Source organism: Drosophila bipectinata, chromosome 3R (genome assembly GCF_030179905.1).
Source record: "Drosophila bipectinata strain 14024-0381.07 chromosome 3R, DbipHiC1v2, whole genome shotgun sequence".
Lineage (NCBI taxonomy): Eukaryota > Metazoa > Arthropoda > Insecta > Diptera > Drosophilidae > Drosophila > Drosophila bipectinata.
Window position 1 is genome coordinate 23,949,993 of NC_091739.1, and position 23,232 is coordinate 23,973,224.

At 43.6% G+C, this 23,232-nt stretch overlaps 1 protein-coding gene across 7 annotated transcripts in view; it reads right to left on the bottom strand.

Moving 5' to 3' along the window:
• The window catches only part of LOC108126518 (irregular chiasm C-roughest protein), a 116,093-nt gene that overhangs the window by 29,710 nt on the left and 63,151 nt on the right, over positions 1-23,232 (bottom strand). For 6 of the 7 annotated variants that reach the window (XM_017243139.3, XM_017243138.3, XM_017243135.3 and 3 more), the window contains exons 3-11: positions 14,469-14,599; positions 10,563-10,806; positions 10,336-10,479; positions 9,840-10,034; positions 9,333-9,481; positions 9,060-9,171; positions 8,860-8,980; positions 6,670-6,833; positions 5,006-5,164 (exon numbers count right to left, since the gene is read on the bottom strand). In XM_017243139.3, coding sequence (XP_017098628.2) covers positions 5,006-5,164; positions 6,670-6,833; positions 8,860-8,980; positions 9,060-9,171; positions 9,333-9,481; positions 9,840-10,034; positions 10,336-10,479; positions 10,563-10,806; positions 14,469-14,599 — 1,419 coding nt within the window. Of the gene's footprint in view, positions 1-5,005; positions 5,165-6,669; positions 6,834-8,859; positions 8,981-9,059; positions 9,172-9,332; positions 9,482-9,839; positions 10,035-10,335; positions 10,480-10,562; positions 10,807-14,468; positions 14,600-23,232 lie in introns of those variants that run through there. The other variant, XM_070282283.1, reaches the window with a different exon arrangement.

Consider the following 23,232-nt stretch of genomic DNA (forward strand, 5'->3'; position numbering starts at 1 on the left):
ACGTTGCAAAGTCGGAGTTTTTGGAATTTCACAACCCAAGCATCGACATTGCATTGGGCATGGCAACACAAGTTGTGAGTGATTTTTCGGGCAAAACTTGCGCACGAAAATGGATTACGCAAATGAAAAATATTGCAAGCATTTATGGAGTTAGTGGAAAATACATTAAAATGCTGATGATTAGTAAAATCAAAGGAAAGGCAAACGTGTGGCTACATGCGAACCCTGACCGCATCATGCTACAGCTGGATGAGTTAACCGGTGAGCTAATTTCAATGTTTTCGGACAAAGTTTCAAGGTTAGAAGCAAGGCGTCAATTCGAGAACCGGAAATGGAGTTCCGGTGAAAGTTTTGGAAGTTACGTGGACGATAAAGTGATGCTTGGCCAGAGAATCGACATAGATACAGAGGAGATGATAAGTCGTATCATTGAAGGAATCCCTAATCAAGGGCTTCAAAATCAGGCACATATTCAGTGCTTTGAAAATATTGCACACATCAAACGTGCATTTGCGGAGGTGAAGTTGCCTAAATATAATGGCGACAAAAAGGATGCAACAAAGAACAAGAACGAGAAGGACAGCAAGGACACGCGTTGCTATAATTGCAATGCTAAAGGACATTGGGCGAAGGAGTGCAGGAAGCCAAGACGAGAGAAAGGATCGTGCTATGCGTGTGGCGAGATGGGACATTTTGTGGCGAAGTGCCTAAAGAACAAAGTTAAGAGCGAGGTCAAGAGCATTTATGTAAGGTATTTTGAAATTTACTTTAAGAATAACACTAACACCAGACTAATTACACAATGCCTCATAGATACAGGGAGCCCAATTTCGTTTATCAAAATATCTAAAGTACCAGAAAATATTTGTAAAATGCCAGTTTTAAGTTCATATCATGGAATAAATGAAAGTTATTTGAAAACTTATGGCAGAATATTATGTTATATAAAGAAAAAATTTAATAAAGTACATTTTCATTTAGTTGTTGTGGCAAACAAATCTATGAGTCATGATGTAGTTCTGGGAAGAGATTTTATGGAAGCATGTGATTTGAATCTGAACCTTGACACCTTGAAGATGGTTACGGTAGAAAATTTAGAAAATGTTAAAGACAGTTATGATGTTAGTGATGAAGAGCAAATAGTTAGTGATGTTAATGTTAAACAAAAGATTAGAAATGCAATTAGGTTACAAGAAGCAACGAAATTCGACATAAATGAAGTGGAAAAAGAATTGATGAATATTAATATTGAAGATGAATCGGTAGAATACAAAATTGGTGAACAAGTTGAGTATAAGGTTAGACAGCAATTTATTAAAATTATAGAAAATTTTTATGTCAATAAACAAAGGCCAAGGGAACCAGAGGTTAAGTGTGAAATAAAGCTGAGGTTGGAGGACTCGAAACCTTTTAGTAGTTCTCCGAGACGGTTAGCGTATACAGAGAGAGAAAAGTTACAGAGCATATTAGACGAGTATTTAAAAGAGGGAATTATTAGGCCGAGCGAATCAGAATATGCATCTCCAATAGTGTTAGTCAAGAAAAAAACAGGTGATTTGCGATTATGTGTGGATTACAGAAAGCTTAATAAGACAATGATTAAAGATAATTATCCACTACCTTTAATTGATGATTTATTGGACACATTAGTAAATAAGACAATATTTTCGAAATTAGACCTTAAACATGGATACTTTCATGTATTTGTTGAGAACGAATCAATTAAATATACTTCATTTATGACGCCGTTAGGACAGTTCGAATTTATGCGGATGCCAATGGGCCTAAAAAACGCACCGGCGGTGTTTCAAAGATTTATCAATAAGATTTTTGCAGACATGATAAGAGAAGGAAAAGTGGTTATATACATGGACGATATTATGATCGCAAGTAAAGAAATTGAAGAGCATTTGAGTGTACTAAAAGAAGTTTTCGAAAGATTAGCAAGGAACAAATTAGAACTAAGAATGGATAAATGTGAGTTTTTACAAGCGAGTGTTCAGTACTTAGGGTTTTTGGTGTCGAGCAAAGGAATACAAGCAAACGATAAAGGAATTGAAGCCATCAGAGATTTTCCAGTCCCCAATAAAGTGCATGGAGTTAGAAGCTTTTTAGGATTGTGTTCATATTTTAGAAGATTCATAAAGGATTTTTCGAGGATTGCAAAACCATTATATGATTTGTTGAAAAAAGATTGCGAATTCGTGTTTGAAGAAAAAGAGTTAGATTGTTTTGAAATGCTAAAGAAGAAACTCATAGAAGCACCGGTATTAGGTTTATATTATTATAAGGATGAAGTAGAACTACATACAGACGCAAGTGCACATGGTTTTGGTGCAGTACTATTACAGAGGAAAGAGGATAAGAAATTGCATCCTATATTTTATTTTTCTAAAGCTACAACGAAGGATGAAGCAAAATATCATAGCTTTGAACTTGAAACGTTAGCCATTATTTATGCTCTACGAAGGTTCCGAATTTATGTGCAAGGTAGGCGGTTTAGAATTGTTACTGATTGTAATTCATTGACATTGACGTTAAACAGAATAGAACTTAACCCTCGCATTGCGAGGTGGGCTTTAGAGTTACTTGAATATGATTTTGAGTTAGTTCATAAGGCAGGAAAGCTTATGCAACATGTAGATGCCTTAAGTAGGAATACGAACATATGTGTAGTAGAAACGGTGAATTTTGAAGACAATTTAGTTATATGCCAAGCGAAAGATGAAAAGTTAAAGAAAATTAGAATGAGGTTAGAAAAAGAAGATGACAAAATGTTTGAGATGAGAAATGGAGTAGTGTATAGGAAAGCAAATGATGGAAAATTGTTGTTTTATGTTCCAGAAGAAATGGAAGACAAGATACTGTATAAATATCACAATGAGTTAGGTCACTTAGGTAGAGATAAGGTTATGGATGCAATTGTTAGGACGTATTGGTTTGCAAATATGAAAGAGAAAGTTGTTAGGCATATTGATAATTGTTTGAGGTGTGTAGCGTTTTCACCAAAGTCAGGAAAAGGAGAAGGATTATTACACAGCATTCCGAAAGGGAATGTACCATTTGAGATCATACATATTGATCACTACGGGCCAGTGGATAAGGGAAGGGCAAATAAACATCTTTTTGTCGTCATAGACGGGTTTACAAAATATGTTAGGTTATATGCAACAAAAACAACAAATACAAAGGAAGTTATTATAGCATTGAAAGATTATTTTAGATCATATAGTAGACCGACGTGTATCGTCTCGGATAGGGGCAGTTGTTTCACATCTGAGGATTTTCAAAAATTTCTCGAAGAATATAATGTTAAGCACGTAAAAATAGCAACAGGGTCACCTCAAGCTAATGGGCAGGTGGAAAGAATTAATCGAATATTAGGACCGATGATAGCGAAATTGGCAGACTCAGAAAAGGGATTGCATTGGGATACAGTTATTGAGGATGTTGAGTTTTCATTGAACAATACAAAGCAGAGAAGCATTGAGCAAATGCCGAGCAAAATGTTATTTGGAATTGCACAAAAAGGAAAAATTATAGATGAATTAAGGCAAAAGTTAGAAGAATTAGATAATACTGATAATGTTAGGAATTTAGACGAAATTAGGAAAAAAGGAACAGAGTGTCAAACAAAGTTGCAGAAAAACAATGAAAGAAATTACAATGAAAAAAGGAAAGCGAGTTCAAAATACAAGGTAGGAGATTATATCGTGGTTAAGAATTTTGATTGTACTGTAGGCGTTGCAAGAAAATTAATACCCAAACATAAGGGTCCATTTGTAATAGACAAAATTTTAGGCAATGACAGGTATTTAATTAAAGATGTTGAAGGTTTTCAATTGTCACGTATTCCATATCAAGGTGTTTGGAGTAGTCAGAACATTAAACATTGGATAGGTAAACGAAGATAAAGCTCAAATATTATGTAAACTTTTGTAAATAAATAATTAATAGTATCTAAGTCAAATAGATGTAAGAATCAATTGTAAAATATCACAAGATCAGGGGATCTTTAAATGTCAGGACGGCCGAATTGTAGCAGGATTGCTACTTAGGGTATATATATATTAGCTATAAGTGTATTGTATAACTGTAAACTGTTAGTGTAAGTCGGTGTCGTTGGCGGTTGTCGGTTCTGGCTCTCTCTCTCTGGTGCTCTCATCGCTCTCATTGCTCTTTCAGCGAGCAATGAGGGTTGATGCTGATCACGAGTTGAGAGCGGAGTCAGTCGAACACCAGCAGCGATCCGAAGCGGATCTAGTCAAGAATAATAAATAAACTAGAATAAGGAAAGTGTTGGTGTTTTACTCCAGGGACATCGTTATATCCCTACAAAACTTAAATATATCTACAAAATATGTTCCCTAAAAATGTATATAGTTTTTTAAGGGAGCTGGATTTTAAAAGTTATATTTGTTACAAAGTATCTAATACAATATTACAAAAGACAAGTTAGATTACCGAAATCAAAGATAGACACACTAGACACCACTGCAGTTCAAAGGTCGCGGAAGCTACTAGGAGTGGGTCGTGTTGCAGTTGCAGCTGCTGGTGGATGCTCATCCAAAAAGATTTTCTACTGGAAAACGAGCGGTATGTGCTGGTTGTCTGTTGCAGTTCGGATTACCGGCGGCTGACAGGCGTGGGAAGTCTGCTCGCGGCTACTCCACTTCTCCCCATCCCCCCAGTACAGACCCCACAAAACACGGACATGACACTGGCAGCTTCTCCAATCTCCGACTCCAATTTCGACTCCGTTCGGTCATGTAATTTGTCTTGATTTGCGGAACTCGTGAATAGCGAGTACGGCAAACATTTTTGTACGCCAAGCGAGTAATCTAATGAGCCCTCGAGCCTGCAAAGCCGCGCTAATTGAATTCCGAATAGGCAAAACTAAGGCTGTGGACCTAATTGCATTAACCATTTCGCCGGTTGCCGGTCAACGGGGCGGATGTTTAACCCCGAACGGTAACTGCCTATCAAATCAAATAAGTATACGCACCGATGCCCGAGCCGGCCTCCAGACGCAAAGAGCCCCACTCCCAGGCGACGCGCAGGGGCCGTGGATCCGCACAGACGACCATGTTGAGGACGGCCGCCTCTCCCCTCTTCACGGTGACGGTCTGCGGGGAGGGGTGCAGGCGGAGCACCTGAGGGGCACCTGCAAAAGACAACGGAAATAAGGTGAAAAATGCACGGAGGAGCCGGGCTTAGTTCGGCCAGATGACATTTTAATTGAGTTGGTGGTGCAAGTGGTGGTGTGGTGGCACAACGCAATCGACGAGCTGCAAAGTCGCAGATAATTTTATTAGACGGTTAAAGGGTTCATTGTTCCATCCTTTTACGTTTTAATTGGTTTACGGATTCCATTCTTTCTGAGGAGTCATTTGTGGAAGTTAAATTCTCATATTTGCCTTTTCAGAATCTACGCAAAAATTTTAAATTTCCATTAATATTAAACGCCACTTGGCGTTATAAGCTGACCAAGGTATCCATTTAATTAAACAAATTATGGAAAAAAATTATCTGCAACATGGCTGCATATTTGAATTGGACAAATAAAGGCTAAAGGCCATTTTTTGCAATGTGTCATCTTGCCATGGCATAAATAAAGTTGAGATATATTCGTCAAATAATGAGAGCCCCTGGCTTATTTAATTTTTTGCTGGCATTTTCACACGCTGTGATGGTTAGTTAGTTTGTTAGTGCTTGACACACAATCACATGTACCCGGAAAGTGCACATATATGTATAAATAGTCAAGTTTTTTTCTTTCTACATAATATATATTGTTCGTGTGCTTGTATTTTTGTGCATTTTTTCGTCGCCGACTCTGCTAAATTGCTCGTGTCCTTGGTTGGTCATAAATTATGTACGTGCTGTGGTATTCAGCACTAAATTTAAATATTTCTTGCTTCTCCTTTTTTTTAGAGTTCTTCCTTTATACTTTTTTTTTTGGTTCGTTGTCCAGTTTTTCGCTCGCGGCAGTAGATGTTCCTCTTTTTTCCGCTGGTGCTGCGGTCATAAGTTCATTTTGATTTTGTGCTACGTTTTGGTTTAGTCCGTTGCCCAGTTGCAAGTTGCCGGCCACCACGAAATTGTGTGGCAGGGACAGCGGAAAAGCGGGAAACGCGGGAACCTAGGAGGTGGCAACGCAAGCGCTTAAAATGTTTTGCAGGCGCTTTCCGGTTGCAGCTTTTAATGGAGTTTTGTTAGTTGTTTTAAGTGTGCATTAGTTGCACGGGAGCCGCACGAGGGGCGGACTTAAATGAGTAGCCCGAGGAGGAATACGTTTGTTTTTTTCCGGTTGCGTTGTCACCTTCTCTGCGGCCATGCTGGTCATCTCCATGACACTGTTTTCCATTCCAGTCTGGGCAAAAATTGACATCGAAAAAAATACTCAAAAACAAAAAACAAGAACGAAGAGGGTACATGGAGATTTATGACCGCAAACATAGTCCGTTCTTTAACCCCAAATACTCTTTCCACCGGGTTGATCGGCCATTCTTCCTCGGAGGGACTCCTTTAGATAGGAGGGAATCAGGAGTTCGTCCAGCATCATCCTGGCTGTTGGCATGTTTTGTAACTTGCCGTTGTCGTCATATTTTGTGGCGTTGCGGTTTTTATGGCCACACCACAAGCTCCACAGATATGTTATGGACTTACCCACAACTTGCAGCGACACCGGATCGGATATGGCCACCCGCTCCTGGCCGTTGATGTAGCTGGTGGCCCGGCATTCGTAGTCCCCCTGGTACTCGTAGGTGACGTTGTCCATGACCAATCGGGACTCTGAGCCACGTTCCACATATTTCGAGCCATGGGCGATTCTGTAAGGGAAAAGATTTGAGAATGCAAATGTGAAATGGTTGTTTATCCCCGAAATATTTTTAATAATGTATTGATAGTTCGTTTCAGCTATTAATTATGTGCGTCACCATAGAAAGTATTTTTCATTTGGTTATAAGAACATTTATGCCACATACTTTGCTGCCAGCTCTTTGAAGTCACTGTGTCGGACAAAATGAAACTGCATGTAGGAGCCCACATTCTCGTCTCGCATCCCTATCAGTTACCCCCTTTGCTCACTCCTACTGATTCCACTGCTCCCATGTGTCCCACAGGACTGGTGCAATCCCTGCTTGGCAATATTGAAAATTGCGTATGCGTATGAGTTATTTTTCGGTGCAGGCTGCCAGGCTCTTTGGCCAAAGAGCTGCTGCACAGAAATATTTGATACATTTTTAATATGAGAAATGCCTTTCAAGCTGCGAGAAGGCCTTTCTCTGCCAGCTCCAAACAGAGATTCCTCTTTGGTGAAGCCGGAAAAAAAGACTGCCAAGCGATACATTTATTCGGGTGGCGCTTAAAGCGGCGAACCGGATCTTTAAGTAAAAGGTCCTTTGGTAACCGGCAATTAAAAGCAATAAATTAGAAAGCCATTGAAATGCAAATCACCAGAATCGAAAAAGTTTGGCACGGCTCTTTATTTTGGCTTCGTTTATTCGCCAGGGTCCTGGCGGGACAGGAGCAGAGAAATCACGTAAATCAAAGTGACAGAGCTCCGTGTCCAGTGCCATGTCCTTGAGTGCCTCATTTGCAAGACGACCGCCCAACGGCTGCAGTTTTAGAACAGTGCAAGGACACCTGGGAGGAGATTAAGGAGTCTCGAGCATACGTCGCCCTGTCAGCGGCTCACTTCGTGGCATTGATTTATTACCAGAAGCCCCAGCGGGCGTTTGCCGCTGTTTACTCAGCACGGCACGCGCCATTTAATTTCTAGGCGGTCTAGGGGGTGGTCTGTGGGTAGCCTGTGGGGTGTGTGGGTGGCTTCGCATAAAGAACATGCGTGGAAATTAGTTTTCAACAATTGACATTTAATTTCTGATAAACACGCGCGCTCGCTTGCTTCATTAAGTCAACACGTCAATGTGTTGCATGTGGCATTCGTTATTAGATGGCGACACCTTCGCATAACAACATCCGCTTCCCCAAAGGCCCCACCCCAGACCAGATCACGATCTGCCAGAGCCGTATATGTTTTATGTTGCCCCGATTGTCTGGGGGCAAGTGCAAACAAATGGAATCACAAAAATCACGTATTTACGTGGCAGCGGCAAAGAGCTCTGGGGGGTGGGAGGCCCTGAAAGAGAAAGAGGCAAGTAGTCAGAAAGAGACGGATAACTATAGACAGTCATATGCACGGGGAGTGTTTGGATTTTTCTACTGAATTTTCCTGCTTTGCATATTAATGCAAAACGACATCAAGGACCAAAGTCGAAACGGAAGGAGCCTAATCCGGCATGTATTATGGATGGCTCAATGCTACCCTGGTGAAAGAAGGGCATGATGGACCTTTCGCACTACAAATATTTTACTATTTCATTATTTGTTAAACAATTATTTTTAAATTCTACTTAGTTTCCTTCAAAATTCCAGGTTTTCTGGATTAGTCAACTGGCAAGGGTATCCTTGCAATTCTATATAAAAAGTCAGGCCCTTCTTCGTATTACTTTCCCTTGTTACATACAATTTCCGTTGGGTAGCTAATTAAAATTACGCAAAATGCCATTAACCCCTGTGGAGGAGCTTTGGAGGCGTCTTAAAAGGAAATGTGCAACAGGAAACGTGCTCACGTAAGAGGAAAATGTTGTTTTTCCACCGAAACCGCCATCAAAAGAAAACTTATGAGTAGCTTTACGTAATTGCACAAAGTGCATGCATAATTAGGAATTTGCACAAATATGAAGCCAAAGTCTTTAACTAAATGCAGTAACTATATCTTAATTGCCATAAAATATGTTGAAGAAGACAAGTTAATAAAATAGGAATACATTTATCTGGAATTTAACTCACCTCTGCACCCATTTGAAGGATGGCATGGGATTACCATCGGCCAGGCACTCGAAGGCGGCAGGACTGAAGAGAGGAGCGGTGGTGAGGCGGTCCGGGCCAGCTGAAACAATTTTGGGCGGATCTGGAAAAGCAAGGGACAACGGAGACCAGAGCTAAGTGAAAACTTTGTCCAAGGTAAACAGCGAATTCGGGATACGTACACTTAACATCCAACTGCACCGACAGTTGCTCGGAGGTGCCCACCGAGTTCTGCGCCTGGCAGGTGTACAGTCCAGCGTCCCGACGTCCGACGGGACGCAATTGCAGGGTTTCCTGTGCCAGACGGAGAGGATTTTAATACAATTACAAATTTCTGCTACACTCCAGATAAATACCCAGCACGGAGCAGGGGCACGAGGGCAATTTAGAAACAACATAAACAAGATGGAGGAGCAGCTGAGCAGCTCGGGGACCTGAGCAGGACTAGAACTCACCTGCAGGCTGGCTATCTCGGAGCGACCCGCCCGTCGCCAGACGATGCTGGCCGGTGGATTGGCATCGGCCACACAGCGCAGGATGAGCGCATCCTTGTCCTCCTCCAAGTCGATTTCCGGCGAGCCAATTAGACGAATGCTCGGCGCGTCTGCAAAATGGAGGAAACGGAGCAATGGCAAAATGTAGACGTTCAAAACAAAAACAGCAATAGAAATCAGGCACCAGAAACAGAAACAGCAACAAGCCAAGTCAACAAGCCGGATGCCTGCTGCTGGGACGACAAGTAAACTCTTGAATTGCTCAGCAAAAACAGGAAATTGCAGAAAATTGTTGTTAATTTAATTGTTACAAACTGTGTTGACCATGTCTTTGTCTCCGCTGTTGACTCGGCATTACTGTTGCTGGGTCTACACCGGGTTGTCTTGACTTTAAGCCAAATCACATGATGTCGAGGACACTCGACTGCGACTGCCTAGCAGTTTGCTTATCGTTATCGCACCACTCACATTTCACATCCAGCCTCGCCTCCACGGCCACCGACTTGGCCGAGTAGGACTCGTGGAAGGCGGCGCACCGCAGAATGTCTCCGTGGCGCTCCCGCATCGCCGAAATCTGCACCACCGAGGTGGCCGACCAGGTGCGGGGATTATCCGGCTCCGTGGCGTTCGTCTGTGGGTGGATGGGTGAAATCTCCTGGTCGCCTGCATGGTGGAAAATGGAATGCAAATTAATTAACATAACAATGACCGGTAGATAACAGCTGAAATCAGGGGAATGTCGGTTAATCCTGCACTCAAAAAAAAGTATGTGTAAGTAAAAGCTACTAGTGGTTGAAAAGTAGCGCTTTAAAGTTACATTTAACTTCTACTTTAAAGCTTTAGTTTATATTGTTTTAGTTTTCTCCTTCGACCTTTTTAGAATACTTTGAAGAGAATCATACATAATATTTATTTTTTCGAGTACTTGATGAAAAGGCCTGAAATGTTTGAATGCAACACTTACCCAAATACCATTTCAGGGTGGCCGGAGGATTGCCGTAGTGGGAGACGCATTTAACCGTCGCCGTGGCGCCGGCATCTGCGGTGATATTGTGTCCCGGGGGCACGTGGACCGCCTCGTACTCGAGCCTAGGTCGCTGTGGCGCCACTGGAAAAACAAGGAAATTAATTAGAAGACAGACCCCTTTATGCACAAACTAGGCAGCTTCATGCAGCAGTCTGGTCACTTACCACGTACAACCAGACGCACCGGCTGGCTGGTGAGGGCGTCCTGGGTGGTGAAGTCACTGGCCGTCACCTGGCACTCCCACAGACCGTCGTCAAAGTCCAGGGTGGCGGAGCGGATCCACAAGGAGCAGTCGCCGCCAACTTGTACTGGCGGCGGCGGATGGAGGTCCAGATGCAGGACATTCCCATTGTCGTTCGTCGGCAGACGTGAGGCCCATTCGTATTTCTTCGTGTAGATGCCAACGGGCTGGACAGGGTGAAAAATTGATTCGTTTAGTGTCTGGACGGAACATTGTGGCCGGAGCAGGGTGGGTCATGATAGGGAGAGGGGACACATCATGGATGACGGCGTTGAAATGAACTGGGCGTCGTCTGCTACATGTTTAGCATGTTTAACTTTTCGATGCAGTCAGGCGTCTAATTTGGTCTCCGATTTGCACAAGCATACACGGACAAATGGGCGCAATCCCTGCCCAATTTTCACCCACAGTTTCCCTTTCCCCCTCGCAGGACCATCAGCCACCACCGTCGTGTCATTTGGCTTCGTTTTCAGTCGACTCGCCAGTCGCTTCTGTCCGTAAATTGGCATTAGTTTGTTTGCTAATTGGAAATTAAATTACAATTAGTTATCTCTGAGCGTCCCATCGTTCGCATTTAAGTATTTATGGGTATAAACCCACTCCGTTTCCGAAACAGAGCCGCCTAATTGCATTTCGGCATCGACAGTTGTCCGTTTTGTCCGTGGCGTAATGGGTTAAATTAATTGCAACATTGAATTCGTTTCCTGCCACTGGTTCCATAACCCCCTTTGAAGGAAAATGAAAGGAAATGCAAGTGCATAATCTAATATCTGCCGGTTGGCCAATTGGATGTTTGAAAATGCGGAACTGGCCACAAATGCATTTTGTTTGTCAAAAAATGATAAAACCAAATGTGACATGGACTTTTAAGCACCTCCAGGATGGGACAGAAACTAAGAAACGTCGGTTTTATTATTAAAGTCCTTGCGGCAGACATTTCAGATATCAGAAATTTTATTCCATTGACCCCAAGATTGGACTATGGACGTCGAGGGTTAAGTTTGAGGTTTTGCGGCAACAATGGACGGAGCCCCAGTGGAAGGCCAAGCTGCCGAGATGCCAAGTTGCCAGGAAAACCATTTTTTGCCAAGAGATAAAAAACCGAAATCGAACAAATATTTGGCTTTGGCCCATTGGAGCTGATGTTGCTGCCAAAACATTCTCCAATCGATATTCGTATCGGCATAATTCTCCGCATTTCCCAACTCACATTGCAGAAGGCTTCCTCTGCAGCTCGAAATCGAAGGAAAAGTCTGCCGGAAAGCCCTCTGCCTGGTTTTGTTTGCCACGAATTTGGGGAGAAAAAATGTGCAATACCCCCAGAAAAAAAATTACATTTATTCAAATGGCTGGGCTTGGATATAAAAGTATGTTTGCTTATATGTTTGGTGGGCTTGGCTGTTGTCGATATCATACTCCATTTGAGCTTTGAAATTATCAGGAAGTGTAGTGCAAGCAAACACAGACGAGGCCTGGAGAGAATTTAAGATTTTTCCTTCGAAACTTTTTGCTGAAATTAGAATGCAGCTCGGGAAAATGGACACCACGCCCCAAAACCCCCAATGTCTCCTCTTATGATAACTACACGTAAAATATATGGACAAAACTATATACGCTCCGAATGGAGGAAATTGGGAAACGTTAAACACACATAGGAAAAACATAGGGAGGGAAAGCGGAATAAGTATGCAGAAATAAGAAGAATTTTAAATGAAGCCCCAAACAGCAACATCAGCATTGGATTTTGTGTTTGTGCTCCGAACGTCCGATGCATGCCGTCCGAACCCATGTCCTTCTTCCGCCGCCCAACTCCCACTTCTTCTAGTAGTTCGAGTGCCGACACAAAGGATGTAAACATCCGAACCTCCAAGTATGCGAGTGCAGGACGAGAGGAGTTTCGGAGTTTGCGATGCGCAGCATATGAAAAGGGACATTTGAAATGCTTTCTGATTTTTGTCATACAATGGCGTCGGACCCGTGCATTTGCATAAGCAACTGCCACAACAACCGGAGGCTGGGGACGCTCCCAGCGGTGGATTGGAGAATAAAAGTTGTGCTTCAAACGCACACAATTGCCATGAATGAATAACAAACGGCAACAGCATCAGCTCCAGCTCCGGCCGCAGCACCAGCGGCTTTTTCCTCCTGATCCGTAATGAGGCCACTTTGGATTGGTATGCAAACGAAGGAGGCCAGGCCAAGGTTTCTGCTCGACTTTCCACCACAACAAATGGCCTGAACGGGATTCGCATTCAAGGTGCCTGCTCCATTTTGTATTCATAAATGGTTGGCAGAATTTGAAAAACTAAAAAATATAATACGAACAAAAAATTGTGCAAAAATATAAATTTTTAGCTTTAAGTAAGCTTGACCTTTCTTTTATTGGGAATTAAATATTGACTTTGAATCTCTAAAAAAAATGAAAGGAAAGCTAACTGCGGGCGGATCTCAAGTTGATATACCCTTGCAGTTAAATCCGGTTATACATCGCAAACATCGGATAAAGATAAATTCTTGAAAATGGGGTTTTCCCCTATATGGCCCACAGTCCCAATATCTATATCCCTATATCTTCCACAATTCTCGTCAGATTCTCAAGCGGAGTACCTTAAACGATTTGTGGGTCGATTTCGCACCATTCTGCATCAAAATCCTGCGACAAAATATTTTTTAGATTTTTTGTCCATTTTTCGTGATGGGCTCCCTTGAAAATGGGGTTTTCCCCTATATGGCCCACAGTGATAGCTATATCTTCCCCAATTCTCATCAGATTCTCAAGCGGAGTACCTTAAACGATTTGTGGGTCGATTTCGCACCATTCTGCATCAAAATCCTGCGACAAAATATTTTTTAGATTTTTTGTCCATTTTTCGTGATGGGCTCCCTTGAAAATGGGGTTTTCCCCTATATGGCCCACAGTGATAGCTATATCTTCCCCAATTCTCATCAGATTCTCAAGCGGAGTACCTTAAACGATTTGTGGGTCGATTTCGCACCATTCTGCATCAAAATCCTGCGACAAAATATTTTTTAGATTTTTTGTCCATTTTTCGTGATGGGCTCCCTTGAAAATTGGGTTTTCCCCTATAGGGTTCACAATGGTGACTATATCTTCCCCAATTGGTATGTTGGTATATATTCCTGATCGCGAATATATACCTTGTAGGCACCTTAATCATATAATGTCTTGTAGAAAATGTTAATATTTTTAATAACACATGAACAGATACTTTACAGATACCCCTAAAAATACTAAAATATTTGACTTTGTTTCATGAAACGTTACAATGACGGGATAAGCCAAATTAATTAAAACAAAAGAATTTTTTTGTTCACAAACACCATTATGCCACCAAAGGACCAACAGTATTTTCGTGTTTGGCATGAGAGCCAATCAAGTCCTTCCCACCACGACACGCTACTGTCACGCACTTTCGATTAAAAGTTACGCCGCCCAGCGTTCTAATCAACGGAGAACAAAGAATGTTCCCATGTCCAGCTCCTGTCTGATGTCCTGCTCCCCAGACCTGCCAGTGCCTCCTCCCCGTGTCCATGGGCAACTTTCATTATTGACTCGTCCTGGCCAGGGTGTAAATTACATTCGCCACATGTGAAGGGCAAAAGAACAACACTTAATTGAACCGCAGGACGCGCCACGCATATGATATGAGGCTCCTTTGGCCAGGACACGTTTATTTGTTTGAAGTTCGATTGCGTGTGTGTGCATGTGTCTGTGTGTAGCAGGGACTTTCGGCCAAGTTATGAGTTTAATCAAAATGTTTATAAACTAGACCATCGATAGATGGGCTCGCTGGGCTGATATAATTACCTTGTTATCCTTTTGCCAGGAGCACGTGCCACGCTTGTCGATAACTTTGCATGTGAGCAGGGTGTCCTCCGCCGGGTTCACCTCCGTGTATTTGGGCTGTTCCGAGAATCGCTGGAAGCCCTCGACAATTCCTGCAACGAGACAAATGGGGAAAATGTGAGACACTATGGAACTCTGGCTGGGAAATGGGAAAAAAGCGAGTAAATTGAGAAAATCGTGGAAAATCGCGGCAAGTGCTGGCTCGGTCATTAACATAAACTACTTCCGTTGAGGAGAAGGAGTTCCGGTTCAGTTCGCTGTGCATGTAAGTATGCCGTAACCCTTCTTCCGCCTTTTTCAAAATCACTCGCTGCATTTGTCACGCCCACCCGACTCCCAACGTAGGACCTCCCGCCCACACATTCGCCCGGAAAAGCGGGCAATTATGAACGCTCCACAGCATGGCGGCCATTTGCTTATCTTCACACCTCCCCCAACCCCGTCTATATCACATATGTATATGTGGGTGTGCGAGTGTGCGTTTCTTTCATTATCATTTGGCCACGGCTCCCCTTTTCCTTTTTATTTTATTTTTGGTACGCGTAGCGGAGAATTTATGTTAATTGCTGGCATGTTGAATATTTTCTCCGCACTTGCACTCAATTACACCAATTACAGGTGGAAAATTACACGCGCTGCTTGCTCAAGATAATGGATGTGGGCCCTATGGGATGGTGCTCCTGCCAAAGAGGCGCGGCCCGCCACTTTGTTGGGTCGCCTCCCTAATGATAAGGAAGGAAACGGCAAGAAACCCCCGAGACATTTCTTGCCAACTCTAGGAGGTCTAGAAGGTCAGCCAGTTCGGTCAGAAGGTCGATATCAAGAGGTCAGGGATTAATTGGGGCCCTTTGGCTTTTTAATTGCTGTTTGCCGGAGCCAGTCGGCACTTGTCATCGCTCACAATGGGCCAACTTTTGGTAGCTTTCCGGCTTTTGTTTGGCTGTCAACTTGCGATTTTCATGCGTGCTTGCGGGTATTTTCTACCGCATAAAGGTGCACTTGCCAAAAATATTGATGGCTAAAAGGTTAGATTTTGACAGGAAGCTTTATACTTACAAACTATCTCAAAAAATTAATCAAGCTTATCCTAAAATTAAAATTATTGTTCAAAAATAGAGAACCTATGTCCAAGCAGAGGTCCTAAATATTTAAGAATTTTATAGAATTTCAGAAAACGGCTTTTCTTTCCGTGTCTATATAAAAAATCGCATTCAGATGATTGCGTGTGGCGGGCACACGTGACTGCCGTTAGTCCCGCGGAGCTTTCGTCCTTTTCGTCCTGTCACCGTTTTTACCTGACCAAAACACCCAGCACACGTGTTTGGAGGCGAGGATTGTCGGGGTGCGTGTGTGTGGGCTTGGGTGTGCGGGGGCACATTCGCTCACGCAATGATTTATTACGCGTGATTGGCGTGATTGCCACTTTGCTGCTTTATTTCAACTTCCTCCCTGGCGGCGGTGTCGCCTGTACCGCTCTTTGGGAACGTCCTGTGCCCTTTATCGGGCTTTTGTATAAATTGGCTTTGTATTTCAATTAAGGAGGAGAGAGCGTGCCGCATTCAGATACCCAATCCCAATCCCGATCCCGGCCCCAGGACCTCGTTGCATGATGTTCACGAAAGCTTTACCATTGCAGTTTAATTCGTTGATTTATGCGGCCTAAACTTGAGTGGCCGTGGTCGTGGTCTGTGCCGGAATTTCACCGAGAGCTGCTTAATTCTTGCGTGACCAAACAAGAGCCGCTCCACTTAATTGAAACGCATTGAAATGTAAAGATTTGCCTGGCCGAAAACCGCAGGCAAATAAAAATAAAGCAATGCCGAAATAAAGCGAAAGTAAATACAACACAGAGAGCCGAGCAGAAACCGCTGCCGCCTATTTGCATGGCAAATAAAAATATTAAAAATAAATAAGCACTGGCTGTGAGAAATTTGAGCCTTGGCAGAGCCGTAAAATGAAAATGCCGCCCCAGCTGGCCAGCGTTCGTCCTGCCGTTGTCCTGGCACCATTTTTGGAAAAGGAAAACAGACAAGAGCCGGCGAGCCAGCTGCGATTGCAGTTTTAGCTGCCTGTTGGCCCAGCCAGTCCTGCCAGTCCTACCAGTCCGGCGTCCTCTTTTCCGGATTCTCGGATCTGGTTATGCCCCCTCTCGAATCCTCCTCCAAGCAGCCAGCTCAAGTGCGTGCCGCTGAGTGCTGCTTACAGGATTGTTTCTGCTCCTGCCTGGGCAGGCTGCTGGCTCCCGGCTTGCCTCGTGCCGTGAAGTGGCGTTGTTGTTTAGCCTGCTCCCGTTCCTCTCTCGCTTTTCCCCACTTTTTTCGAGGGCTTTACGTGCCTGTGCACAGCCTTCAAGGATAACAATTACTCTAGTGGCTGTCCGCCATTCTGTTTCTCGCTAGCTGTTGGCTGTCTCATTTAATACTTTATAACGCTGATACCCTGCACCGCCAAAACACAGCAAATATGTTATTTTAGTTCCACCAATAAAAGAAAACATGACTCTCATTGCTAATTCATGGCGTTAAATTGTTACCAGACATAGCAGCTGAATTTGTGATGAAATATTTAGTACGGGTAATTTATGCCATAGAAATAGCTTTCTATGTTTGTTATTTGAACGCAGGGTATAAAAACAAATGTATTTGGTTTTATTTTAGTTGCTACTTTTTAATTGTTTGGCCTCTAAATGTTTTGACTGCCTGTTTAAATACATTCGGTGTACTTCCTCGCCAAACTCGCTTCGAAAAGCGTGTGCCTGGCTGGATTTATAGTTTTTGCCAGAATGTCTGCCACTCCCTCTTTTCCGGCTCTCGACGCTCTCCAATATGTCAGACGCACATTTCGGTATTCCGCCTCCTCGTCCTTCCCACATTCCTCATCCTGTCTAGTGCCGGGCTGCTGCTGCTGTTTACTTTTGATGATGCATTGCAGCGTAATAATTTCACGTAGACGTCCACGGCACGCAACAAACGACAAATGGCCAGGAGAGGAAGAAACAGGCAGGGGGGGTGAGGGGTCAAGTAGGTCAACTGGTCGCGGCCTGGCTCTTAGCATCTGGTCAGTTATAAAATGCTGTTTGGGCTCTTCAACTGTGCCGGCCCACAGCGGCATTACTCATACGCAACGTGTCCCGAGAATTTTTCTTCTCCGCTGCTAAGCTCCTCTGTTGGTAGAAAATTTAAGAAGGAGTCCACAGCTACCAGTTCCTTCCGAAAAAAGCACACACACACAGTCCTATGAAGGACTCGGAACACGAATTCCCTGTTCAGTTTCGTCTCACACCACCCTCCACCACTTTGGCTTTGTCGGCAATCAATGAAAGCAATTTGTGAATCTCTTGTGCAATTCGGCGACATACAAACGAGCTCAAGAACATCCAGACCCACACAGACACTGGCACCCGGGAGGACATTCTCGGAAAGGTATTGGCAGTTAGGATGAAAAATCGTGTATGCAAATCAAATATGCAAGATGATTTGTAAATTTTTCCAAATGTATTATATACAAAACCTTAAAAAAAAAGAATGAAAAAGGCGCCTCCGCCGCAGCCACAACAACAGGATTCTTCGGCTTAAACTTTTTAAACCTGTTCCGCATCATCAGGCCATCCCCGATTCCTTGGGAGGTGCTAAGCAAACATGCAAGCTGTGAGGATTATAAAAACGGAGTGAAGAAAGAAGGATGGCAGAAAAAAAGGACGACCCCAACAAACAGCCACCTCAGCACCCACATCCCATAAAGCAACAAAATCCCAGTCCCGTGTCAGATCCTGTTTCTTTGGCTCGCATGTTCGCATGTGTTAAGCTTTTTGTTGCTGGCTCACTCGAGAAGTCTGGATGGGCTGCCTTTTCCACCGACCCACCTCCTACTTAAGCATAATGATATATTTAGCTTGCCAAGTGATTGTTATTTGATATTCAACAGATTTCTGCTCTTTGCCAGGCTTTGTGTCTCCCTGTGTGGCCCAGGCCACGCCTTTGTAAAGGTTAAATCGATGCGTGCTTGTATTATTTCATAAGTTCACAAACAGCAGAGCACACAAGGAGTGGCAGTGAGTGGCTATTTGGAATATTCCAGGGGCCACGTTGCGTATGCGTAACCCAGACTGACCAATCACCCTCATTGCATATGGAAAATGATTTGGGTTTGGAAACTGTCACACTAGCTATTTTGGCTAGACAATGGATGACACGTTTTGTCGTTTACGTTTTTCATATTTTCATAGCTCATTGAACGGCGTACGAAATGGCCTGGAACGATTCAACCTGCTTGCCCCTGGCCTTGTCCCCTTCGATTCTAGCACTTTTACCCACTTTTCCTACAGTTCCTACTTTTTCCACTTTTCCTTGTTGTTTGACACTCGAAGTTTATGCATTTATTTGTAACAGGCAGTCGGGCAGGAGGCAAGCTCGTTGATTTATTGTATTGTACTCGCTCCTATTGTAATATTTGTGTCTGAGAGCTCCACTTGAGCTCTGCGAATTCATATGGCAGCCAAGTAGCCACTCGAGTTTATGTATGTAATTTTTATATAATACGTAGGAGGACCTCGACCGCCTTCAACTGCAGTCGTCGCAGAGTTTCATTTGGTTTTATGGCCCACTTAGCACCATTAATGTCCACGGCCATCGATCACGAGACTAAAGGTTGCGTTTCGAATACGGCTCTAAATCCCTGTGCGAAATTGGTTGCCGGCGGCACTAAGCCCCTGGTATGGCTCACAAAATATGCAAAAAGGGTCGGCTTCACCTGTCGCATGCGAGGCAATTAGGGCCCAAAAGCCATCCGGGCAGGGAACTAAAAACGAAACTGGGTGGGCCAACGCGACCAACGTGGGATCGAAACGGACCGATAAAGTCTTCCCATTCAAAATTGTGACAAATGCGCGGCAATAACGTTTCGTTTTGATAAATCAGCCAAAGTCAGACAAATGAAGCCATTTGTAGCCCATAAATAAGTCAATTAAAAAAGGCCTTGGCCACGACTTAGACTTTGTTGCAGCCGCAATCAGCGCTGCCATTCAGAACACCGATTATGGCCCTGACAAACAATGTCGGACAAACGATGTTTGCCTATTAATTAAACTGATTAAATTGCACGTTGCGTGTGGCTGGCACTTTCATTGATTGGCTTCCAATCATAGCCGGGCCGAGAGTTCCGTCCTCTGCCCAAAAGGACCAACTTAATACGCCTTCCCAGTGTTGTAATAATAATAATAATCATAATCATACCATAGGCAATCGCAAATTGAATTATTTCGTCAAACAGTGGCTTTGCGTGGGTTTGGGTATCTGGTGTTTAATTTTCTGGATTTTCTGATGGATTGATTGGACGGAGTGGCTGGTAGCCGTCATTTAGCCAGGTCATTTGTGAGTTAGCGCTTGAGATAAGCTTGCCTTGCTGGCTGCACTTTATAATACTAACTGGTTCCATAAAATGTTTTTCCCACCCTTGTCTCGGCGCTCCCTTCTGTTTGAGTTTTGTCAGGACTTGAGCACGTTGTCCCCATCCTTTGGCTATGGCAGACTTCGTGCTCCACCTCCTCCCGGGAGCTGTTCACTTTGTAGCGCGTCTTTTGCAGGCACTTAATGCGCTGCACCACCACCTCGCACACACCACTCCCCCACTGGAAACAATGCAGCCGGAGGACGACAGTGGGTACACGGCACATGCAGATGGAACTACAAGCAGACCCACACAGACACTGGCGAATTTCAGCACGGAAGCGGAAGTCATTGTTGTCGCACAATGGCGAACGCGTCGCAATTATAATAATTTTGATTGCACGCCTCCAGCCCCACCAGCTTGTTATGTCTGGTGGTTCGGTGGTGCAGTGACTCTCTGAATTATGCAGCCCCCACTCATGTGCTTTTTGTGTCAGTCCGACGCTTTTATGCATCTTTTTTAATTACGAGTGCCAGACAGACTCGGGTGGGTATAGAAGGAGGGCCAAGTCCTTTTAGAATATAAAACTCTTGCAACTCATTATCTGCTTCAGGTAACTGGCTTCGATTGACACACCCCATTCCTTTCCCTCCTAGTGTTTGTTTTGATAAAACATAATCATTTAATTATCAAGCTCCTTGAAATGTTGCCTTGAATGCTACCTGGAATGGAAAGAATACAAGAACCTATATGTACGTATATAGCTGCAAGGTGAGTTGGACTGCGCTCGACAGCATCATGTTTGTTTGCAATACCCAACTAATTAGCTACACAAATAAGCAATTAACTGGGGGAAGCTGGGGAGAGCGTGCGGGGACGCGGTCACTTAATTACACAAATTATTTGCCACAAAAACCTCAAACTCACGAGCTCCGGCAGCTCAAGGACATGCAGCTAACAAAGCAGTCCAGATGTAATAGGAATCTATGAGGAGTATGTGTGCGGGTGTGGGTGGCCACTGGACGACTTGGTCCTTGGTCAGCAGATGGACCATCAGAAAGAAAGAAAAACAATTTTCTTGAAAGCTTTGATTTGACTAAGTAAACTGGAAAATCTCGGAGAGCCGCAAGAAATAAAGGAGCCGAGTCGGGGAAAGGATACTGCAATGACGATGAAGGAGGGAAGTGAAGACAACTATCATTTGCTTTTAATTCGACTCGAGGGCGTAATTAAAGAAAAATGCCAAGGCAAGCCAAAGTCCTTTGATTGTCAGCCTGGGGGCAGGGGGGCCTTGGGTCCTTTAAGTCGCCTTCTTGGCAGTTAGTGTCGGCAGGAAATGCAAATCAGGGCTGGCCTAGGGTGAGAGACAAACACGAAGCACAGATGGATTTGGCAGCCAGCAGGGCAGAAGAGATGCTCCGTAATACGTTAATTGTTTTAAGAAAACAGGCTGAGACTGCATGTCTTGGAGGACATAAATCCCGTTTAACCTGACACAGCAGAGCCTGGCAAGGGGCGAGGTTCGGAGCGAATCACTGGCTGGCACAGTCCTCCAGCAAGCACATAAATTTTGCTTCCTTCTTCCAGTTGCATAACATGTCCTGCGACACCGACAAAAAAAACAGTGAAACCAAACGAAGACAGACCGACAGACGTGTTATATATAGAGGAAACTTTTGCTGCTGACTATGCAAGAGGAAAAGATGCATATTACAGTCAAGGATGAAATGTGAATTACCCATTAAAAATAGTAAGGTTACTAGTTTAACTACCGCTCCTAGGATTAAATAAAAAACCTACTTGCACTTTATATAAATTTCTCTAATTTCCATATCATAACATTTAGTAATTAATTTTTATATTTTCCCAAAACAGTGCATGCCCTCTTTGCACATTAAAAGTAATATGCATGTGTTGAAAAAAAGTGCCAAAAAACTAACAAGTTTAGAGACCCGGGGAGGAGTTCTGCCGGAGCAGGCGAAGTTATGCAAAGTCAGCAAAGGACATTGACATGCGAGCATGGCAGAGTGTACGTGCATGGGTGTGTGCCTGTGTTTGATTCAATTTGCAGTTGTGACACTGCAGCCAGGAGCAGAATAGCCGCACCCGCACCCAGGTCCCAAAATTTAGAGCATTGAGTCAAATTGCCATATTTCATGTTGGACGACTTTTATGACTTTTCCTTTTATTTTTCCTCTATAATTTTAAGCAGTTCTGGATCGAAGTTTTCACATTTTTCCTCCCATTGTTTTACATTGTTCTCTAGGCGAGATTCGTTTCAATATCTCCGACACACTGGATAAAGTATTTCCTGGCCGTTCGGCACTCTTCGCTGGCCACTTGGAAAATGGCAGGACATTTTTGCATAGCCAGGATTCTTACACATATTGTGATCTGTTGGGCAAAAGGGTTGCAGGGCTCTTCGATGAAGTCTACGTCCGGCAGGTGGAGTGTGTACCGAGCTCCGTGCACCGATCGGAATGCTTCGCACTTGTTGTAGGCTTCCAGCATAAAGGGTATCGACTCCAGTTGGGGCTGAGGCATAAATGTCTCTAGGTTGGTGCGGATATTGGGCAGGTCCAAGAGATATGGTGGATCGACTTCAGTGTAACCGGAGCTGACGTAGTTGCACTCTTCAATACACTGATAAGATTCAAGTATTTGAAACCTTTAGGCGAAAATCGAATCATACTCTTACCATATTAATCGTATAAAGCTCAGCTAAATTAAACTTCCGCCCCGTGGGCAAGTTTAGAGAGGCTTTACAGTCGGCGTTTCCTTTGTCTAGTTTGGGACGGGTTAACTCACAGCACATGATTGATAGAGCCTTAAAAGATACTCAGATAGACAGACTTATAGATAGATATACTTCAAGACAAGGGACTACCTACTGCGGCTTTTTGGCGTTCCGCTTTGCAGTTTATTTCAGATTGTATGAGGTTGAAGAACCACAACAAAACCTGCATTATTAAAAGGTACTGAAATATTTCCTACAGTTGGAATTTCAATTTTTCACTCACAAACAGTATCAGCCATCGTTTCAACATCTCAATTTCAACTAAAAGCCCGAACGGGTTCTGTTTTTGGCAACATTTTATAATTAAAATAAGCTTAATTGACCGGGGTGGCATTAATTATTAAGCGTTATTTTTAACGCCCTGTGGGGGCGTACACAAACGAAAGGTCGTACCTCGGCGACCTTATGAAATATTTATGCTTATGCTGACAAAAGTGCAATCCAATATGGCCCAGCCGCAGGACGTCTTGATTAATTGCTTTGGCACGCCATCAGATTACGTATACGTCACGTTGGCAGCCTCAAGGTCGAGTCCCGTGGATC